This window comes from Hylobates moloch, unplaced genomic scaffold, assembly GCF_009828535.3.
Source record: "Hylobates moloch isolate HMO894 unplaced genomic scaffold, HMol_V3 SCAFFOLD_6, whole genome shotgun sequence".
NCBI classification, from domain to species: Eukaryota; Metazoa; Chordata; class Mammalia; order Primates; family Hylobatidae; genus Hylobates; species Hylobates moloch.
This window is the reverse complement of record NW_026652281.1, coordinates 102,094,929-102,112,909: the sequence shown is the minus strand read 5'-3', so window position 1 is coordinate 102,112,909 and position 17,981 is coordinate 102,094,929. Positions and strand designations below refer to the sequence as shown.

General features: G+C 51.4%; 1 protein-coding gene across 5 annotated transcripts in view; it reads left to right on the top strand.

Moving 5' to 3' along the window:
* Positions 1-17,579, top strand: part of TK2 (thymidine kinase 2) — a 55,220-nt gene extending 37,641 nt beyond the window's left edge. For all 5 annotated transcript variants that reach the window (XM_032157544.2, XM_058441066.1, XM_058441064.1 and 2 more), the window contains 4 exons: positions 10,075-10,163; positions 10,737-10,816; positions 13,204-13,284; positions 14,948-17,579. In XM_032157544.2, coding sequence (XP_032013435.1) covers positions 10,075-10,163; positions 10,737-10,816; positions 13,204-13,284; positions 14,948-15,046 — 349 coding nt within the window. In that variant the 3' untranslated portion in view covers positions 15,047-17,579. The remainder of the gene's footprint in view (positions 1-10,074; positions 10,164-10,736; positions 10,817-13,203; positions 13,285-14,947) is intronic.
* The last annotated feature ends 402 nt before the right edge of the window (positions 17,580-17,981 follow it).

Below are 17,981 nucleotides of genomic sequence, written 5' to 3'. Positions count from 1 at the left end.
GAGTAGCTGGGACTACAGGCACACACCACCACACCTGGCTATTTTTTTTTTGTATTTTTAGTAGAGACAAGATTTCATCATGTTGCCCAGGTTGGTCTTGAACTCCTGGGCTCAAGTGATCCTCCTGCCTTAGCCTCCCAAAGTGCTAGGATTACAAGTGTGAGCCACTGTGCCTGGTCCCCTTGTTATTCTTAAGGACTACTTTCTGTTAGTTTTCTTTGTAGTATTTAAGGCAATCATATGAAATCATTTAACCAATTATGACCTACAAAAATGGCAGTTTTGTATGGTTCAACTTAGTATGTGTCTAATTGTTTATTGCCCCCCGCCCCCCCAGACCATAAGCTCCTAAGGGCAGGCACCAAGTTTGGTGTCCTTGCCTAGTGTGGACCCAGCACAAAGCAGGCTTCTCGTTGATACTTGTTAGCTATTGTTGGATGAGGGGACCTGTGGCTGCGCTTTGGTCTCCAGCCCAACTTGTTCCCCAGGCTCTGGTCCCCCACTGTTTTGCACCTTTCATTTGAGGGGCCACTAAAAAGGCTTCTCCTAGGAGCCCTGAGCTGCCATGGATCATGCCTTTGAGCCTGTGTCACCCCCCAAAATGAGAGCCTCTGCCCCAAATCCACCCAGAGCATCAGAGCAATGCTGTGGGCTCAGGGGCTGGCAGCCAAGGTGAGTCCTGGCTGTGGCTTTGCCCCCTGGCCTCAGACTTTTCTTGTGGGCTGCAGCTTGCCCTCTCAGAAGGTGGTATTTCTGACCTTAGAGCCCCATTTTCACCTGACAACCTGGGTTTCCAGGTGTCCACTGCTAGGTTTATCCAGCCCTCTGCCCTCCTCAGCTCCTGCTCCTTAGCACCTCAGCCAGAGGGAGGACAGGCAGGACAGAGAAGAGCGAGAGCAGACGGGAGCCCCTGTTATGTTTGTGTACTGCTCTGATTAGAACTGTAGCCCAAGGCGGAGGTTGCAATGAGCCGAGATTGTGCCACTGCACTCCGGCCTGGGCAACAGAGCGAGACTCTGTCTCAAAAAAACTGTAGCCTGAGGAACAGATCTTGGTAGTGGGGTGGGATTACCTATGAACCTCACAGAGTGGGGCTGTATCTGTGTTTTAATCACATTCAGCTTGGCTTGTTCTGTGTGGGGTCAGTGGCTCTTGTTGCTTTTTTTATTTTTGAGATGGGCTTGTGCTCTGTCACCCAGACTGTAGTGTAGTGCCATGATCATGACTCACTGTGGCCTCGATGTCCTGGGCTCAAAAGATCCTCCTACCTCAGCCTCCTGAATAGCTGGGCCTACAGCACATGTCACCACTTCTGGCTAATTTATTTCTTATTTTTTATAGAGACAGTGTCTCCCTGTGTTGCCCAGGCTGGTCTCAAACTCCTGGGCTCAAGCGATCCTCCTGCCTCAGCTTCCCAAAGTACTGGGATTACAGGCATGAGCCTGATTACAGCTGTGCTCGGCCTCATGGCTCTTTTTGAAGCAAGTAATCTGGAATGGAATGACCAGAGGTTAAGGGGAGAGGATAGAGTGTGGCATTTGGTGGGCCTGGGTTCTATCCTGGCTCTGAAGTTTGCTCTGTTTGTGAGCAAGACCAAGTTTCTAAATTTCTCTGAGCCCGTCTCTCATCACTGATTCCTCTTGTCTATCTCTGAAGAGCCTTTGGACCTGCCACCTCCTTCGTGTCTTAGTACCCTTTTGTGGGTCCTTGCCCACCTTGGTCTTTATTAAATTTGTGAGTTCCCTAATCCTGCCCCCAAACCTGTAGGCCACCCAGCGCCAGGTAAATTTCCCCAGGAGCCATTTTTCTTTGTTTGGCCCAGGTCACAGTTCCTGCTGATGGCCATGGGCTTTGGTAACTCACGCCCATGGTCCTGAGTCACCACATTTCTGATGCGTCTGTTCTGTATCTCCCAATCTCTATGGTTATGGCATTGGTCCAGATGACGTGGGCCTCGCCTGGAGCTGTTTTGTGGGTAGTTTAGGAAGAGAATGTAGCTTTTAATTTTTTTAGCTCTTTTCCTGTCCTGATGACTTTATATTTATGTCTCTCCCTGGCCCTCCCAGAATGCGTGGCCTCTGTGGTTAGGATTTCTATGGGACAATGAACCACAGAAGAAACTTACAGTGTCCTTCTTTCTGTTCTTGGGATCTAATTGTTTTTAGTTCATATGGCTTTCGGGGGGCTCAGATTCCCCTGAAGACCTTGTTGGGGCCTTGAGACCCATCACTGGGATCTCTTGAAGCCATAGGCTGTCAGTGGGCATGTGGCCTCGGGCACTCCAGAGGCTGCTGGGAGCACTGTGGCTGCCTGGAGGGCCAGGGTATCCACCATGGTCTCCAGGGAGATGAGAAAAGGTGGTGTTCCTCGGATCCTTTCATCAGAATCCTCTGAAGGCAGAGGAAAGCTCCCCACAGCACTGCTTCCTCATCCTCCCAGCGCCTGTGGTCCAAAGCAGCCACCTGCCAACAACCCGGAAGTTTCTTGGAGTCTCCTGTTTTAACCTAGAATTCATTGGGATTTTGCATTTTCCTCCATAATATGTTCCTAAGTTTGTATCTAAAAATAATAATTTACATACTTATCATTGAGGACAATGGATGCTCCTGTATTAAACACCATGCTTTGCATATGGCTTGGAATTCCCACTCCCTCAGCCACATACTCCAGAGTGCCTAAGTCCAGAAGGCAGAGAACCAAGGGGTAGGGGCATTCAAAACACCTTCCCAGGGCAAGTGATTCACTTGTGAACTGCACCTGCTTATGTGTTCCCTGGAAACTGGGGCATCTGCTCTCATGGTTAAGGAACAGGGCAGGGACCCATGGACAGGAGCTGCATTTATTGTCTGGTTGTTGACCCTATTGGGCAGATCAGGAACTGAGAAAGGATTACAAAGCCAGTGCTCCTTCCTGATCGGGCAGGAACTAACCACAGGAGGGGAAGGTGTTCTGAACCCTGCTGTGTGGGGGCAAGCAGCAAATGAGGAAGTGGCAGGAGGCACCTAGATTTCTCTTATCAAGGCCAAAGGCTTCAGGGCCCACTGGGGCCCCCAAAGCTGAGAATCCTGAGGTACTAGCCCCAGAGGGAGACTCTGCCTCTTTCCAGACAGGGCTTACTCTAAGCTTCTCCCACAACCACCTGTGCATCTTGTTTACGGGCAGATTCCGCTTCAGTAGCACTGAGGTGGGGCCTGAGAGGCCACATTTCTAGCAGGTGCCCAGGTGGGACCATACTCCTACTGGTCAGGGATCACACTTTGAGGAATACGGGCCTCAGAAGAAGGTGGCAGGGCCGGGTGTAGTGGCTTATGCTTGTAATTCCAGCACTTTGGGAGGCAGAAGGGGAAGGATCACTTGAAGCCAGGTGTTCAAGACCAGCCTGGGCAACAAAATAAGACCCCTATCTCTACAAAAAAAATTAAAAAATTAGCTGGGCCTGGTGGTGCACATCTGTAGTCCCAGCTACTTAGGAGGCTGAGGCAGGAGGATTGTTTGAGCCTAGGAGGTCAGGGCTGCAGTGAGCCATGAGCATGCCACTGCACTCCAGCCCAAGTGACACAGTGGGACTTTGTCTCAAAAAATAAAAATAAAAAAAGCTGGTAGTCAGGTGGTCCACAGGGCGCCCTCCATCCCAATGCCGCGACCCTTTTCCCCTGGAGTTCTGACGGTGAGGTGGGCTTCCTTGGGGCTTCACTGGACCTTTGGGGGTCATAAGAGCAAGAGCCTCAGCCTGAGGGTTGTCTTCAGGGCCATGGTGAAAAGTTCTGCGTGGTGCAGGATTTCCTGTTTCCTGCACCTGGCCTGTGGTTTCTTAATTTCACATTTGTTGCTTCATATTTGGGTTGCTGGGGGCTGTGCTGTGTTATCTTTGTTTTTAAGGTTTCTGGACTTATTCCTAGGCCAAGAATCAGGCAGTCATAGGGCAAAGTAAAAAGTATTTTTAGCCAGAGCCACAGAAGGGATGAAGGGAAGGAAAAGTAGAGCTTGGCCAATCTCCGGACTACTCCAGCTGCCCTCAATGCAGCGGTCATCCACAACGAAGTATTACTGAGAAAGTAGATGTGGGGTTTTTTTGTTTTTTGTTTTCTGTTTTTTTGATTTTGAGACAGAATCTTGCTCTGTTGCTCAGGCTGGAGTGCAGTGGTGCGATCTCAGCTCACTGCAACCTCTGCTTCCCAGATTCAAGCAATTCTCCTGCCTCAGCCTCCCGAGTAGCTGGGATTACAGGCACCCACGACCATGCCCTGCTCATTTTTGTATTTTTAGTAGAGACGGGGTTTTACCATGTTGGCCAGGCTGGTCTCTAACTCCTGACCTCAAGTGATCTGCCCGCCTCAGCCTCCCAAAGTGTTGGGATTACAGGCGTGAGCCACCATGCCTGGCCAAAGTAGATGTTTTTAGAGGTTTCTGCTCCTCCAAAATGCAGATTACTGTCATTGTCACTACCTATGCAAAATATAGCATAGAACTGAGTTTGGCTGGGTCCTTTGCCCATACCTAGAATAAAGTGTATTGGTTCCCACCTGCAGGGAGTTCAGCCAGGTACTGAGAACCACACGGTGGCATATGGGGCGTCAGCTCCTGCCTGGGAGCTCGTGTTTTCTCATTTCCTGGGATGCTCTAGGAAAAGGCTTCCCAAAATGCCATGATGGGGAGCCTTTCACAAGGTGGGAGGGCACATTACCACTGCCCCTTCTGTGCTCGGGTTGATCTTTTTCTCCCTCTCAGAAGCTCTTGCAACCTTGTTTTGGGATCTGTGGGGGCCTGGACAGAAGGGTGTATGGCAGGCTCAGGTCCCCAGAAAAGCCCACATATTGGAATCCTGCATCTCCTCGAAGTAAAATTTCTTGAAGGGCGTTCTTGCTCTTTGGGCTGTGAACAAATGAAGAGCTCGCCAGGGGAGAGACCCGCCTCTTCTGGCACTGTCTACCCCGGCAAGGTTGGGGTGTGCAGAATGTAAGTGCAGTTATGCCACCAGGGATTTGAGAGGGCTGTGTTAATTGCTGGAGAGGAAGATTCCAGTTACACAGTGTTCTTAAAGATGGGAACTTCTTTTTTTTTTTTTTTTGAGACAGAGTTTTGCTCTTATTGCCCAGGCTGGAGTGCAATGGTGCAATCTCGGCTCACTGCAGCCTCCACCTCCTGGGTTCAAGCGATTCTCCTGCCTCAGCCTCCCGAGTAGCTGGGATTAATCATGTGTCACAACGCCCAGCTAATTTTGTATTTTTAGTTAGATGGGGTTTCTGCATGTTGGTCAGGCTAGTCTCGAACTCCCGACCTCAGGTGATCTGCCTGCCTCAGCTTGCCAAAGTACTGGGATTACAGGTGTGAGCCATTGCGTCTGGCCAAAGACGGGAACTTGTAAGGGGCAGACACCTGGCTGGCATGAAAAGCTGAAGGTGGTGAGCAAGATTCATGTAGCTAAAGAGGCCACACAGGTGACTGTGTAGGCCGAGTAATGGGAAGCAAAGGTTTTACAAGATTGCCTAGTCGTCCTTTTCTAAGAACAGAAGTGAGGGCGTGGAGTGGGTCCCAGCTGGGGAAATGGCATGCTGACTCACCTGCGGCTGGTGGTTGGGGACACTGAGTAAGACCTGGTGTTTAGAAACACAGGCTGGGCCTCCTCCCTCGCTGATTGACCCAGGGGCTTAGGTTCTTCCCAGCTCCTGTCTAGACTGAAACCTCCTGGTCCGGGTCATGCGCCTAAGAGCTGTGGCCTTCCTGGAGCTCAGGCTAGAGAGACACTGGACTTGATCCGGGTCAGCTGACAGACTGGGGCGGGTGGGTGGTGCAATGGAGAGCATTTGGGTTTGGGGGTAGGGAGAGCCAGGCTTGGACCCCTGCTCAGACAGAGTTGGCCTTCACTTTTCTGATCCTCAGGTTTCTTCTATAAACTGGGACTGAAGCCAGCCTCACAAAGTCTTGTGAAAACAAAAGGAAATAACGTATACAAGAGAGCTCTTCTAATCCATTCTGCACAGACTGGGGGGCTCTCTTGGCCTCAGGGAAGGATGCAAGAAATTGTACTGATGTAACAGCAGGATTCCTGTGGACCAAGACCTTGGTTTTGCCCCCTTGGGGTCAGGGGAGGGGTGAGACCCCCGTGCCCACTGTTGAGTCATGTGCTTGGATTTGCCAAGCTTGGATTTACTTGGTATTGCTCTCTGTGCATTCTGTAGAAATAAAGGCAGTGGCTTGTCTTGTCGGTGGTGTGGGGAGCCCCATGCTTGAGACGGACACAGGAGGAGCTGGACAGAGTTCCTAGGAGGAAATACGGTTAGAACAGCACCTGCTGTGCCCCATGTCCCTCGGAGTCATGGAGATCAGGCTTCTGTTTCCTCACTCTGCTCAGCAACTGGTCGTTCAGTCCTCCTGGATCCCCCAGCCTCTTCTGGCACACGGTTCCAGTCATGGAAGGGTTTTCAATAGGTCTGGCCTACTGACCCTGCCCACGGTTGGCCACCCGACCAAGGACCCCTTCCAAGAGCATTGGGAAGGGAGAGGCTGCCCCTCAGTCTGCACCAACCCTGTGGGGGAAGCCTTTTGTTTGGCTGTGGTGGGGGTGGGAGTGGCAGGCCCCTGTGACTACCTGGAGCTGATTCCCAGGGGAGCTGTGGCAGGGGCAGAGCCACCAGAGTCTCTCAGTCCCAGAGTCCCCCACAGGTGTGACCCCCCTCCCCATGTCTCCACGTGCAGACCTCCGTGCACTGTAACTGTTTTGCAGTGGTGGTCGGTTTGGTTTTAGTTGACACTGCTTCATGTGTTCTGAGCTGTGGTTCAGTTCCATGGTCATATCTGTGGGCACCCTCCCAGCTCTGGGATTGGACAGAGTCTCTCTCGAGCTGTGCAGACGCATGAGGTACTCCGGTGGCTAGTCCAGCCTTGGACACTTGGGAGACTGTCCTATGGACAGCTCAGCTTCTCCCCAGTTGCTGCTAACTGGCCCCACCCCTTCGGTGCCACCTCTTCTGTGCCCTCAAGCCGTGAGTTTGCTGGAGTAGGGGAGAAGCTAATCAGCAGCTTCCTCATTGCACATCCTCATTTTCTTAGCGTCAGTTTTGTTCTCAGTCTTCTTTTTCCAGAAAAGGAAAATAAGAGAGAGTGGTTTGTTTTCTTGAACATCAAATATTCAGAGCTGAACTAACTGAAACCCAACTCAGGGTAGCCTGAACAGTGAGTTGTCATCAACTCCCAACAGATGGCTTAATTTGGTGCCTGTGGCCTGGTTTCTCCACATTTTGCTACTCTGCATCCTGTTCGTGTCCTCAGTGCAGTTCTATCAGGGTGACAATGTAGTCGTGGCAGCATTGGGCTTCTTACTCGCTGGTTGGAGTAAGGGCAGGTGTCTTGCTAGTGGCTCTTCCCTAAGCGTGCCGAAGTATCTTTTCTGTAAGCCCCTGCAAACTTCCCTCACACCTGCCTAATCCAAATCAGGCCCCTGGCCGGGGGAGGCCCTGCACTGATTGACTTAGCTTGGCTTCCTGAACCCATTGCTGGAACTAGGGGAGACGACTTCCCTTAGACCGATTGTGCCTACCCTAAAGCTTGGAAGCTTGGGGTGGGGTGAGGTTTCCCTGAAGCCCTTGGGTCTGTGGATGGACCCTGAATAAAGAATGGGTTACTTGTAAGGAGGTAAGTGGAGAGGAGGCAGGGAGGCAGCCTGTGGGCACAAAGTTGTCACCTGAACTTGTAGTGCCTGAGTTTTGTTGGCTGGGAGTCCCCTCTGCAATGCTGTGGGATTTCCTTCCCATTCCTCCCGCCTCCCCTCCCCCACGCAGCTTCCCCAGGTTTTCTGGGAGTGCTGGCAGTCCCACAGGTTGGTCTGCCCTGGCCTCTGTGCTGCAGTCTGCTCAGGCCCCGCTGCTGTTCTCTGTCCACTCTCCCGCTCCTCTGTCAAATACTCTTCTCGCTGAGGACATGGGGGTGGTTTCAGAGACTAGGGGAGAATGTCCCTGTCCAGTTGGTGCCATGCCTTGCTGTTAGGGCCCCAAGACAGGGCTACTTGTGCCCTTGGCCTCTCGGAGTGCCTGCCTCACTTTTCCAGCCTCTTACTTCCTTCCATCCTCATCCCCTCGTGGGACTGGAGTCAGCCCCTCCCCAACCCCTCCCCACTGGGAGCCTCCCATTACACATGGCTCAGATACGGCCACTCCCCCATGGCCAGTCTTGCCCAACCCAGCTCTGAGCCAGACCCACATGGAGCCACTAGTGGAATGGAGGATGTTAAAGGGAGAATTCCTCTGCTAGGCCTGTGAGGGTCCTCTGCCTGCTGATGGGCTTGTGCCCTCCAGCTGTGGCCGTTCCTGCTCTCTCTTTCCTGTTAATTTCCTCCCAGGGCACAGGAAACCCACAGGAATATCAGGAATAGATGCCAGATTTCTCCTTCACCCTGGCTCGTTCTTCCTTCCCACTTTCTTGCCTTCTTCTCTTTCTTTTAAAGTTAACATTTAAAATGTGTAGTAGGCCGGGTGCAGTGGCTCATGCCTGTAATCCGAGCACTTTGGGAGGCTGAGGTGGGTGGATCATTTGAGGTCACGAATTCGAGACCAGCCTGGCCAACATAGTGAAACCCCATGTCTACTAAAAATACAAAAATTAGCCAGGCATGGTGGCGCACGCCTGTAGTCCCAGCTACTCAGAAGGCTGAGGCAGGAGAATCGCTTGAACCTAGGAGGCGGAGGTTGCAGTGAGCTGAGATCACGCCACTGCACTCCAGCCTAGGCAACAGAGTGAGACTCTGTCTTAAAAAAAATAAAAAATAGACCATCCTGGCTAACACAATGAAACCCCGTCTCTACTAAAAATACAAAAAATTAGCCAGGCATGGTGGCAGGTACCTGTAGTCCCAGCTACTCAGGAGGCTGAGGCAGGAGAATGGTGTGAACCTGGGAGGCAGAGCTTGCAGTGAGTCAAGATCACACTACTGCACTCCAGCCTGGGCGACACAGAGCGAGACTCCGTATCAAAAAATAAAAAATAAAAATAAATTAAAAAAATAAAAAATAAAATATGTAGTAATGCTCCCCAACCCCCACTGCTGATTTGAGAAGTAATGTGTTGTTAAAATTTGGAAAGTACAAAAAGGTATAAAGAAAAAAAGAAAAGTCTCATGTAGTCCTGCAGCTTGAGAAAAGCACTTTTTACATTTTGATATTTTTCTTTCTCTCCTTTCCAAGATGCATTGGTGAATACTTTTGGAAATGTGGTTGGGGTATACACAGTTTTAGATCCTGTTGCTTTCACTGAACATTAGATTTGAAATTTTTCCATGCCATTAAATATTATTTTACAATATCATCCTTCAGTTACTGCATGCATTTTCTGTTATATAGATTTACCAAGATTTAGTTTTTTATTGGTTTAAACAGTGCCACAGTGAGCATCATGATTATTTTCACAAAATACATTTTTTGTTTTGTTTGATTCAGGGGTCTCACTCTGTTGCCCAGGCTGGAGTGCAGTGTCATGATCATGACCCACTACAGCCTTAAACCCCTGGGCTCAAGTGATCCTCCTGCCTTAGTTTCCCGAGTAGCTGGGACCATAGGCATGCGCTACCACCCCTAGCTAATTTTTTTGTAGTTTTTGTAGAGATGGGGTCTTTCCATATTGCCCAGGCAGGTCTTGAACTTCCGGCCTCAAGCAATCCTCCCACCTCACCCTCCCAAAGTGCTGGGATTACAGGCATGAGCCACCACCCTGGTCCACAAAATAAATTTCTAGAAGTGAAATTGGTTTGCTGATTCACTGCCCAACCTGAGCACTGTCTCTGTTCTCAGGGTACAAGCTTTAATGTTCCTTTCTCTGCTTAGAGTTCCAATCCCAAGTGAATTCTCCCATCACTCCGTGCCATGGCCCTTGCAGCATTGTGCCATAAGCTGCTCCCAGGCAGCAGGAGGTCGGGAATGCTTAGGATCCTTGTTACTGCATGTCCAGTATTGCACGGATCACACTGTGCCCCGGTACCCTTGGTGGCTCCCTTTCAGTGAGAGCCATCTCCAGATCCTTTTGGGGGAATTGCATAGCCTAGAAGTTTTCTCTTAGGTGAATAAGCCCTTACAACTCTTATTGCAGTGGGAAGATGCCAGAAGTGGACTATGTAGTTCTGTCGGAATGGTTTGACTGGATCTTGAGGAACATGGACGTGTCTGTTGATTTGATAGGTGAGATGCACCCCTCCCACCTCCCTCTCTGGTCTCTCTCCTAGGTCCCTTGAGGATGTGCTTGGCTGGGCCCCAACCCTTGGGGGCAGTGGGTGAGGCACTTGCCCTCGGCAATTCCTTCCCCACGGGAATTCACTTTTCTCCCTGAGGGCAGACAGAAGTCGGGACTTCTGGTCTTCCATGGAGAAGAACCCTGGCCTTTGTTCTTTAAACTTCCCTCCCTGGCTCAGCTACTTTCAGACCGAAATCCACTGTGATCTGATGGGTTTTTCTAGTTTGCAAAGGAACAGGAAGGACAGAGCCTGAACATTCACTGAGACCTGCTGGGTGTGAGGCCTGTTTTGAGCTCTGTCTATGAACAGAATCCCATTCAGCCTCAAAACGACCCCATGGGGCCGCTGACATGGAAAGAGAATGAAAGTCGAGGCTGAGGGTCAGTGGTCAAGCCGAGAGCTGGCCCTCCCTGCCTCCTGCTCGAGCTGTGCAGACCTTCCTCCCGCCTTTGCCTGTGTGCCTGCTTTGCTTCCAAGCCATGAGCAGAGTCCTGAGAGCCATGTATTCTTTTAACTTCAGTTTACCTTCGGACCAATCCTGAGACCTGTTACCGGAGGTTAAAGAGGAGATGCAGGGAAGAGGAGAAGGTCATTCCGCTGGTAAGAGGCCTCTTTGACTTGGTTAAAGACAAACTGGGAAACCACCTCTGTCCAAGCCCGGCTTCCTCTCCCAGCCCCACCCCCATGAGATCATTGTGCCCTTGTCTGCAGAGAGAGAAACAGGAACCAAGTGTATCAGAGGGTGAATTCTGACTTCCTGTTTGGCCAGAGACCCACGTGGATGTCCAGATCTGCTTGGCTTCCTGTGGTCGCTGACTCACGGTTTGGCAACCCTCCTGCTTGAAGGCGTTCCCCTCCCCTCCCCACCTACCCCTCCCCTCCCCACCTACCCCTCCCCATCCTGGCAGCACCAGGGCTTGTCTGTTCTGCCTCCTGAAGATTGCCTGGCCTTGTGCTCTCTGGGTCCTCCCTAGAATGCGAGTTCTAGGAGGGCAGGACCCAGCCCTCTTGTGCACTGCTGCATCCCTAGTGCTTAGCACAGTGCCCGGCACGGAGGTGGTGCTCATGCTTAGTGGTGTTTGCCCACTGGAGAGATGCCATGCCCTTCTGAGTTCTGCTCAGGCCACACTGACTCTCATGGGGACTCTGCCAGTATAGGCCCGGGCTGTGCATCTCGCCCTGGCCCTTCCCTCCTCGCATCTCCCTTCAAAATCTGGCCTCCAGGCTGCTGCACGGCTGATATTTCCAATACTCATCACCACTCGTGCAGTTTCCCAGCCCAGAACACTTCAGTGCCTTGCTGCTGGCTAGAATGCAGTCCCCACTTTGTAATACGGCTTATGACCCGGCCCCAACGGCCTCTCTGGCGTTATCGTCCTCCATTCCCTACTTTCTATGCTCTGGCTATAAGGAACTAGTTGTGGCCACACACAAACATCCACACACACAGTGGAGGTATGCAAATGTGCCTTTGCACAGTCGTTTCCTTTGTCTTTAAAGTGTTACTCAGATGTCACCTCCTCCAGGAAGCCACCCCTGACCTTCCTTCCATTGTAACCCCCCCAAACCCACCCCCTGGCTTTCTGTGATCATGGGCCTTAGGACAGCATACTGACACTATTTGTTTATACCTTTGTTCCCCATCCCTCACTAATGTGAGCTTTTTAAGATTGGGTCTTATTCTCTCTGTGTCCTCTGCATGTGCCTTGGGGCCTGGTGCCTAGTAGTTGCTCAGTTAGTATTGAACTGAATGTCCCATGTGAGAAGCTGCCACTGGAGGGAGACAGAGGCTGGGCAAGCATTCAGTGGGGTATCAGGGGCTCTGAGCTCAGGATAGGCTGGACTGGGGTCCTTGGGAAGCCTATCTGACTCCTGAAGCCCTGCTCAACCTTGTTTTTCCCTGGTGCCAGCACGATGCATTCCTGCCACGAAGGCCCAGGCCTCACTCTGGGCAGCTCCTTTGAAATCTTGGAGACAAGAATGCTAGGAAGATGGAATGTGGTGGAATGGGGCCAGGCTGGACCATGCTGTGATGGGCTCAGCAGCTCTGTGCAGTGACCCAGATGCTCCCCAAGCCTGGGGTCCCTCCAAGCCGTGATCCAAGCCATTGTCTTAAGGGTTTGATCAGGTCCATGGGACACATCTGGCTCCTGTTGCCAAAGGAGAGCTGGCAGGAGATGAAAACGCAGCTGCAGAGTTGACACGCGAGCCTCTGGGATGGCGAGTGGAATCCGTGTGAGGAGCCATCCCACTCTGTGCCTGGGAGAGCGCGAGTATCTGCTCTGCCCGGCATGCAGGCCCCATGGCTCGGGAGGGCCTGTGCCTCTTTTCCCTTGGGCTCCGCCACATCAGGCTTTCTGCAGTTGGTGGTCTTTATAGTCTGGAGGGTCTATAGGTTACCAGTTGTTGAGGGGGTAGAAGGGCAACGGGTGAGGGTCACAGTCTTCTTGGTGGCAAGACAGAGGGGAGGGTTTAGAGGCTGCCCAGGGCTGGGCCCCTGCCTGAAGGAACTGAGGCCCTGCTGCTGCAGAAGTGGCAGTAAATGGGAGAAGCCAGGTATGGGTCCTGCCTTTTGCCTTGGCTTTGATTCAGGCGCCAGGGGAAGGGCCAGTGTTTGTGCCCACGAACCCCCAGTGGAGCAGAGCAGAAGCGTTTGAGCCCAAACAGATGTTCCTATGGCCACGCACAAAAGCTCATGCACAGCCCTGCCTCACATCCCATCAAACAATGTTCCTATAGCCATGCACAAAAGCTTGCGCATGGCTGGCAAGTGGCTGGTAACACTTCTGCTGTTTTGCTCAGCCTGGCCCCCGAGTGTGTGGCTGTGTCTGCCGCTGTCCACCTGAGCCAGGTTTGCTCTTGCAGGGTTCCTTTGTCTGAGTCACTGCCCATGGTCATTGACTACTTTGCCCCCCTCTGCTTGAGACCCTTGGTGGGCGGGGTCTGCTCTGCCCACTCCCGACAGACTGCTTGTGTTTCCCTGGCAGGAATACCTGGAAGCAATTCACCATCTCCATGAGGAGTGGCTCATCAAAGGCAGCCTTTTCCCCGTGGCAGCCCCTGTTCTGGTAAGTAAGACTCCCCTACAGGGTACGAGACTTCTAGAAAGAGGAGTGACCGGGGGAATGTCAGCCACTTTGCAGACAGGGGAGGGCACAGTCCTCTAGAGTTTGACAACTTGGAAGGAGGAAGGTGGGAAGGCTGGTCCTCTCTCTCCCAGTCCCTGTTTCTGGGCTGAGTCTCAGAGTGAGTTGGCCAGACCCTAGGGAAGGCAGTCTGTGCCAGTGCCATCACACCTGGCAGTTGTCACTGATCCAGCATCTTCAGCGAAGACTCTAGACCTGGGTTTCAGTTTTCACCATTTGGGATGGTAGTTCCTCTGATGTGACCTTCCTTCTTCCGTGGATGACACAGAGCCTCATTTCACCTTTGTTTGGTGACTCAGGTCATCAGAAGGAATGTCAGTGTCTGGTCTGGGCTGTCACACACTGATGCCCTTAGGAAGTGCTGAGGTGTGTGGAACTGTCTGTCCTGCGCACTAATGTCTCTGCGTTCCTGTGTTTACTTTTTACAGTAACCCTCCTTTCTCTTGCTGCCATGTGTCATTTCTGACTGATATTGATGTGTCTGCCCCCATCAGCATTTCCTCACTTCCCCATCTCCTTGTTTTCCAGTTTGCTGTTTCCAGATTTCTTTACTCAGACAAACGTGCAGTGGCCCAGATGCTCCCAAGAAATGCGGAGTCTGGGGTCCCTCTGAGTCTTGATTGGAGGGAACCTAAGATGGTTACATATACAGCAAGAGACTGGCTGTGAGGCAGGGTTGTGTGCAAGCTTTTGTGCATGGCTATAGGAACATTGTTTGATGGGATGTGAGGCAGGGCTGTGCATGAGCTTTTGTGCGTGGCCATAGGAACATCTGTTTGGGCTCAAACACTTCTGCTTATGGCTCTTGCAGGCAGTGAGGTTGCTGGAAAATGAGATATTACTGTAGTAGTTTTTTGTTTGTTTTTGAGACAGAGCCTTGCTCTGTTGCCCAGGCTGGAATGCAGTGACGCAATCTCGGCTCACTGCAACCTCTGCCTCCTGGGTTCAAATGATTCTCTTGCCTCAGCCTCCTGAGTAGCTGGGACTACAGGCGCATGCCATCATGCCTGGCTAATTTTTTATATTTTTCATAGAGATGGGATTTTGCCATGTTGGCCAGGCTGGTCTCAAACTCCTGGCCTCAAGTGATCTGCCTGCCTCGGCCTCCCAAAATTCTGGGATTACAGGCGTGAGCCACTGCACCCGGCCTACTGTAGTCGATTTTTAAATAAGTACAGCTTATTTTTCTCCCTCATTATGAAAAAAAAAAAGGAGGGTAGAAAGTGATGAGGGAAAAAAACAAATCATTCATGAGCTTACAGGGTCTCACTGTGTTGCCCAGGCTGGTCTCAAACTCCTGGGCTCATGTAATCTTCAGGTCTCAGCCTCCCAAAGTGCTTGGATAATAGACATGAGCCACCATACCTAGCTCTTGTGGTACATTCTTAAGTGAAAACCTCATTGGAAATGTAGATTGCCCTAGAGCTGACAGCGATTTGGCTCTAACCTTCCTTTTTGTCTGCCTGCAACCTTCTGTGCCCCTCCCTGCCCCCTGCTGCCTGCTTCCATCTGTCTGTCTCCAGCTGTGAAAGGAGGATGCTGCTGAGGTCAGTGCAGCCCTGTGACTCATGTATCTAATTTCCAGGTGATTGAGGCTGACCACCACATGGAGAGGATGTTAGAACTCTTTGAACAAAATCGGGATCGAATATTAACTCCAGAGAATCGGAAGCATTGCCCATAGGAGGCAAAAGGTCTATGGCTCATGTCTGAAAAATGCCTGCTGCTGCCAAGTTAGCTATTGGGAGCAATCTGGAAAAACTTGCTCCCAGGAGGGCTTTGTGTCTGGCCAGCTTGATTTTCCTAATGGTCTCATCTCCTTTGCTAGTGTCTTTGTCATGCGTCTCTGGCCCTCGTGGGTAAATGACAAACGGGACCAATGGGTTTGCCAAGCCCTTTGCTGTTCACAGCCTCACATTCCCCCGGTGCCTCTCCCAGTGGCTTTGTGCTGCCGAGTCGCTCTCATGAAGCCCTTAGGGAGGGCACCTGTTGTGTGCCTGACAACATGCTGGAGCTGTGTACCAATCATCTCAGCCTTAATTAGGAGGCCGAGGTAGAAGTCTTATATTCCAGGTGAGGAATTTGAAACTCAGAAAGGTTGAGGGGCTCCCCAGAGGTCACACAGCCCGTATGCAGTGGAGCTGGCACCATTCAGACTTTCAGCCAACTCCACAACTTTCCCTTGCCCTGGGCTGCCTCCTGAGAGCTGTTCCCCACCGCCCTGCCTATTCTGGTTGTAGGCTCTCATGTCTCTTTGGGGAGAGCTGGCAGTGTGCAGAGCCGATAACATTTTCCCAATATTGAGCAGTTCCCAAGGACAGTCAGCATTTCTAGACTTCCACAAAATTATGCTGCATTTGGCTGCAGCCCGGTGTTCAGTGGTTTCCCTGCCCGAGGCTGCTGCAGCCCCATCTACCACGTCTTCATGTGGACGTTGAGATTCACACGCTGGCTCCTGAAGAGTGCTCAGTCTCCTTGGTGATGAAGGTCCTGCTTGAACTGCTGCCAACTCCATGTCAGGGAAGTCGCTTTTGGTGCCTGGCTGGTTTGCCCAGAGCCAAGCTGGGGCAAGAGGCAGCCAGCCCTGGCTTCCAAGGCTCCCGTACTGTCTGTGTCCTTGTATAAGGAGCTTTGCTTTTGGAATTACTGAAAGTGTGGCCCAAGAGAGAGACACAAGTGGCCTTAAGTCTTTTTGAAATATTATTTCATCCAGGGAAATGCCTCGAGCCATAGAGCCTGAAATCATCTTTGTTGGTTCAGAAAATTCCTTAGCTTCACTCAGCTGGAACTGCATTGAAGGCGAGGCTGTCCCTTGGATCAAGCAGAAAACAAGAGAAAGAACATTCCCTTTGGAGATAGTCTGGAAAGTTGGGATTTGCAAATAAAGGCTCTGGAAGCATTGCTGATCCTGAAGCTTTGGAGGTGGGCAGAGAGAGCTTCAAGGAGACTAGACGCAAACCCTGGAAAGGATTAAGGCTCAACTCTGGAGAAACAGGCCACAGCCTCTCAGAGCAGCCGTTGGCTGTAAATAGAGGTAGCAAGGCCGCTCGCAGGCCCCTGTGAGTGTAGGCACCTGTACATGCGATGCTCCGACTCTGCAGAGGTGCCAAGTGCCCCTGCTGGGCCAGTCCCAGAGAGTTAGGAAGTCAAGGCCTCCAACTCCTGGGTCTTCCTGTTTGGACCAGTTCTTGTGCCATTGGCAGGATGAGAGGCAGCAGCCAGGCGGGAGCTGTGTCTAGCAGCACCTGTAGCCCACGTGCTGCTAATTAGCTGGAAAACTGGGGAAGGCAGAAACTTTGCTACCAGGAATCTTGACATGTGGGGTCTGTCTTTGAGAATTTGTAAATGAACAGTCCAATATTTCCTCTCGGCTCATTTTGCGCATCCATTTTGGGGGAAATGTGACTTCTGTCTCTCTCTCTCTCTCTCTTTTTTTTTTTTTGCCTAAGGCACAATCTCAAGAGGTCCCGAAAACATGTACCCATGATTTTTCTCTTGCTCTGTGATGCCCAATAACTCCTTCACCTAAGCCCTGTTGTTGATTTTGAAGTGCTTCCTAGGCCAATGATTTTAGCTTCTACCAGCTCCTTTTGCCAGTAGAGTAACGTGTTTTTATTTTTCAAACTCCGTGTTTCCTAACGTGGAGTGTATGGGTCTAAGAAGAGCCTGCTGTCCTCCCTGCCTTCTACCTTGGAGAGGAGGCTGGGCGCATCAGCAGTGGCCAGGGCAGGTCACAAAAACCTCCCAGCCTAGAGACCACACCTGAAATGGCTGAAGCCAGCTTGCACAAGGGCTGCTGTCCCCCTGCGGCAGGCAGAGCTGGTGGGGACAGGGGTCACAGAGCAGTCATAGACACTGTGGACCAGGGCAGGAGAAGGGCAGATGGCACATGGGCACAACAGGGCCTCGTCCTTAGAGCACTGGGGGGGTCATGGCTGGGAGAGGCATGGCAGGGGCTGGCATCCCTGTAGAGCCAGAGGGGCCACCCAGGGAAGTGACATTCCAGATGTGTTGGGCTCACCTCATCCTTGCTGGGAGACTGGAGTTCCATGGGGACATGAAGTCAGTACACCCCAGAGCTGCTCAGCTGCTCTACCTCTTGCTGACTTTTTTGTTGCACATCATATACGTTTTCTTTCAATTAGCATTTATTTCAGCTTTTATTTAAGCTTTTTGACAGTACATGTAAAATATATGATTATAACCATTTAAAAATATCATATGTACCTGTTTTTTTTTTGGAAACTAGATAGAAATATATTTATCTTTTACATAAAAGAAGTGTGTAGCGGGGTGGTCCAGGGCTTTGCGGTGGCTTAGTGGCCATCGGGGTCCCAGGCTCTTCCCACCTTTCTCTTTTGGGTCCACCTCTTGGCTCCTGGCTTCCTTCCTCCGGGGCCTGACTGTCTAGGATGGCAGCTGGAGCTCCTGCTCTGGCCACGGTTGGCATCAGAGCCCACTGCTCCCCATCCACTCTTTAATCCAGATGCTGATAATGTCCCTTTCCAAGGCATAACTAAGATAAGCTGGAAGGTTCCTACAAGGCTTTGCTAGAGGCCCTGGGAGGTGGGGGAAAGGCAAGAGGGCAGTGCCCACCCGTAGACTGGGTCACATGACCT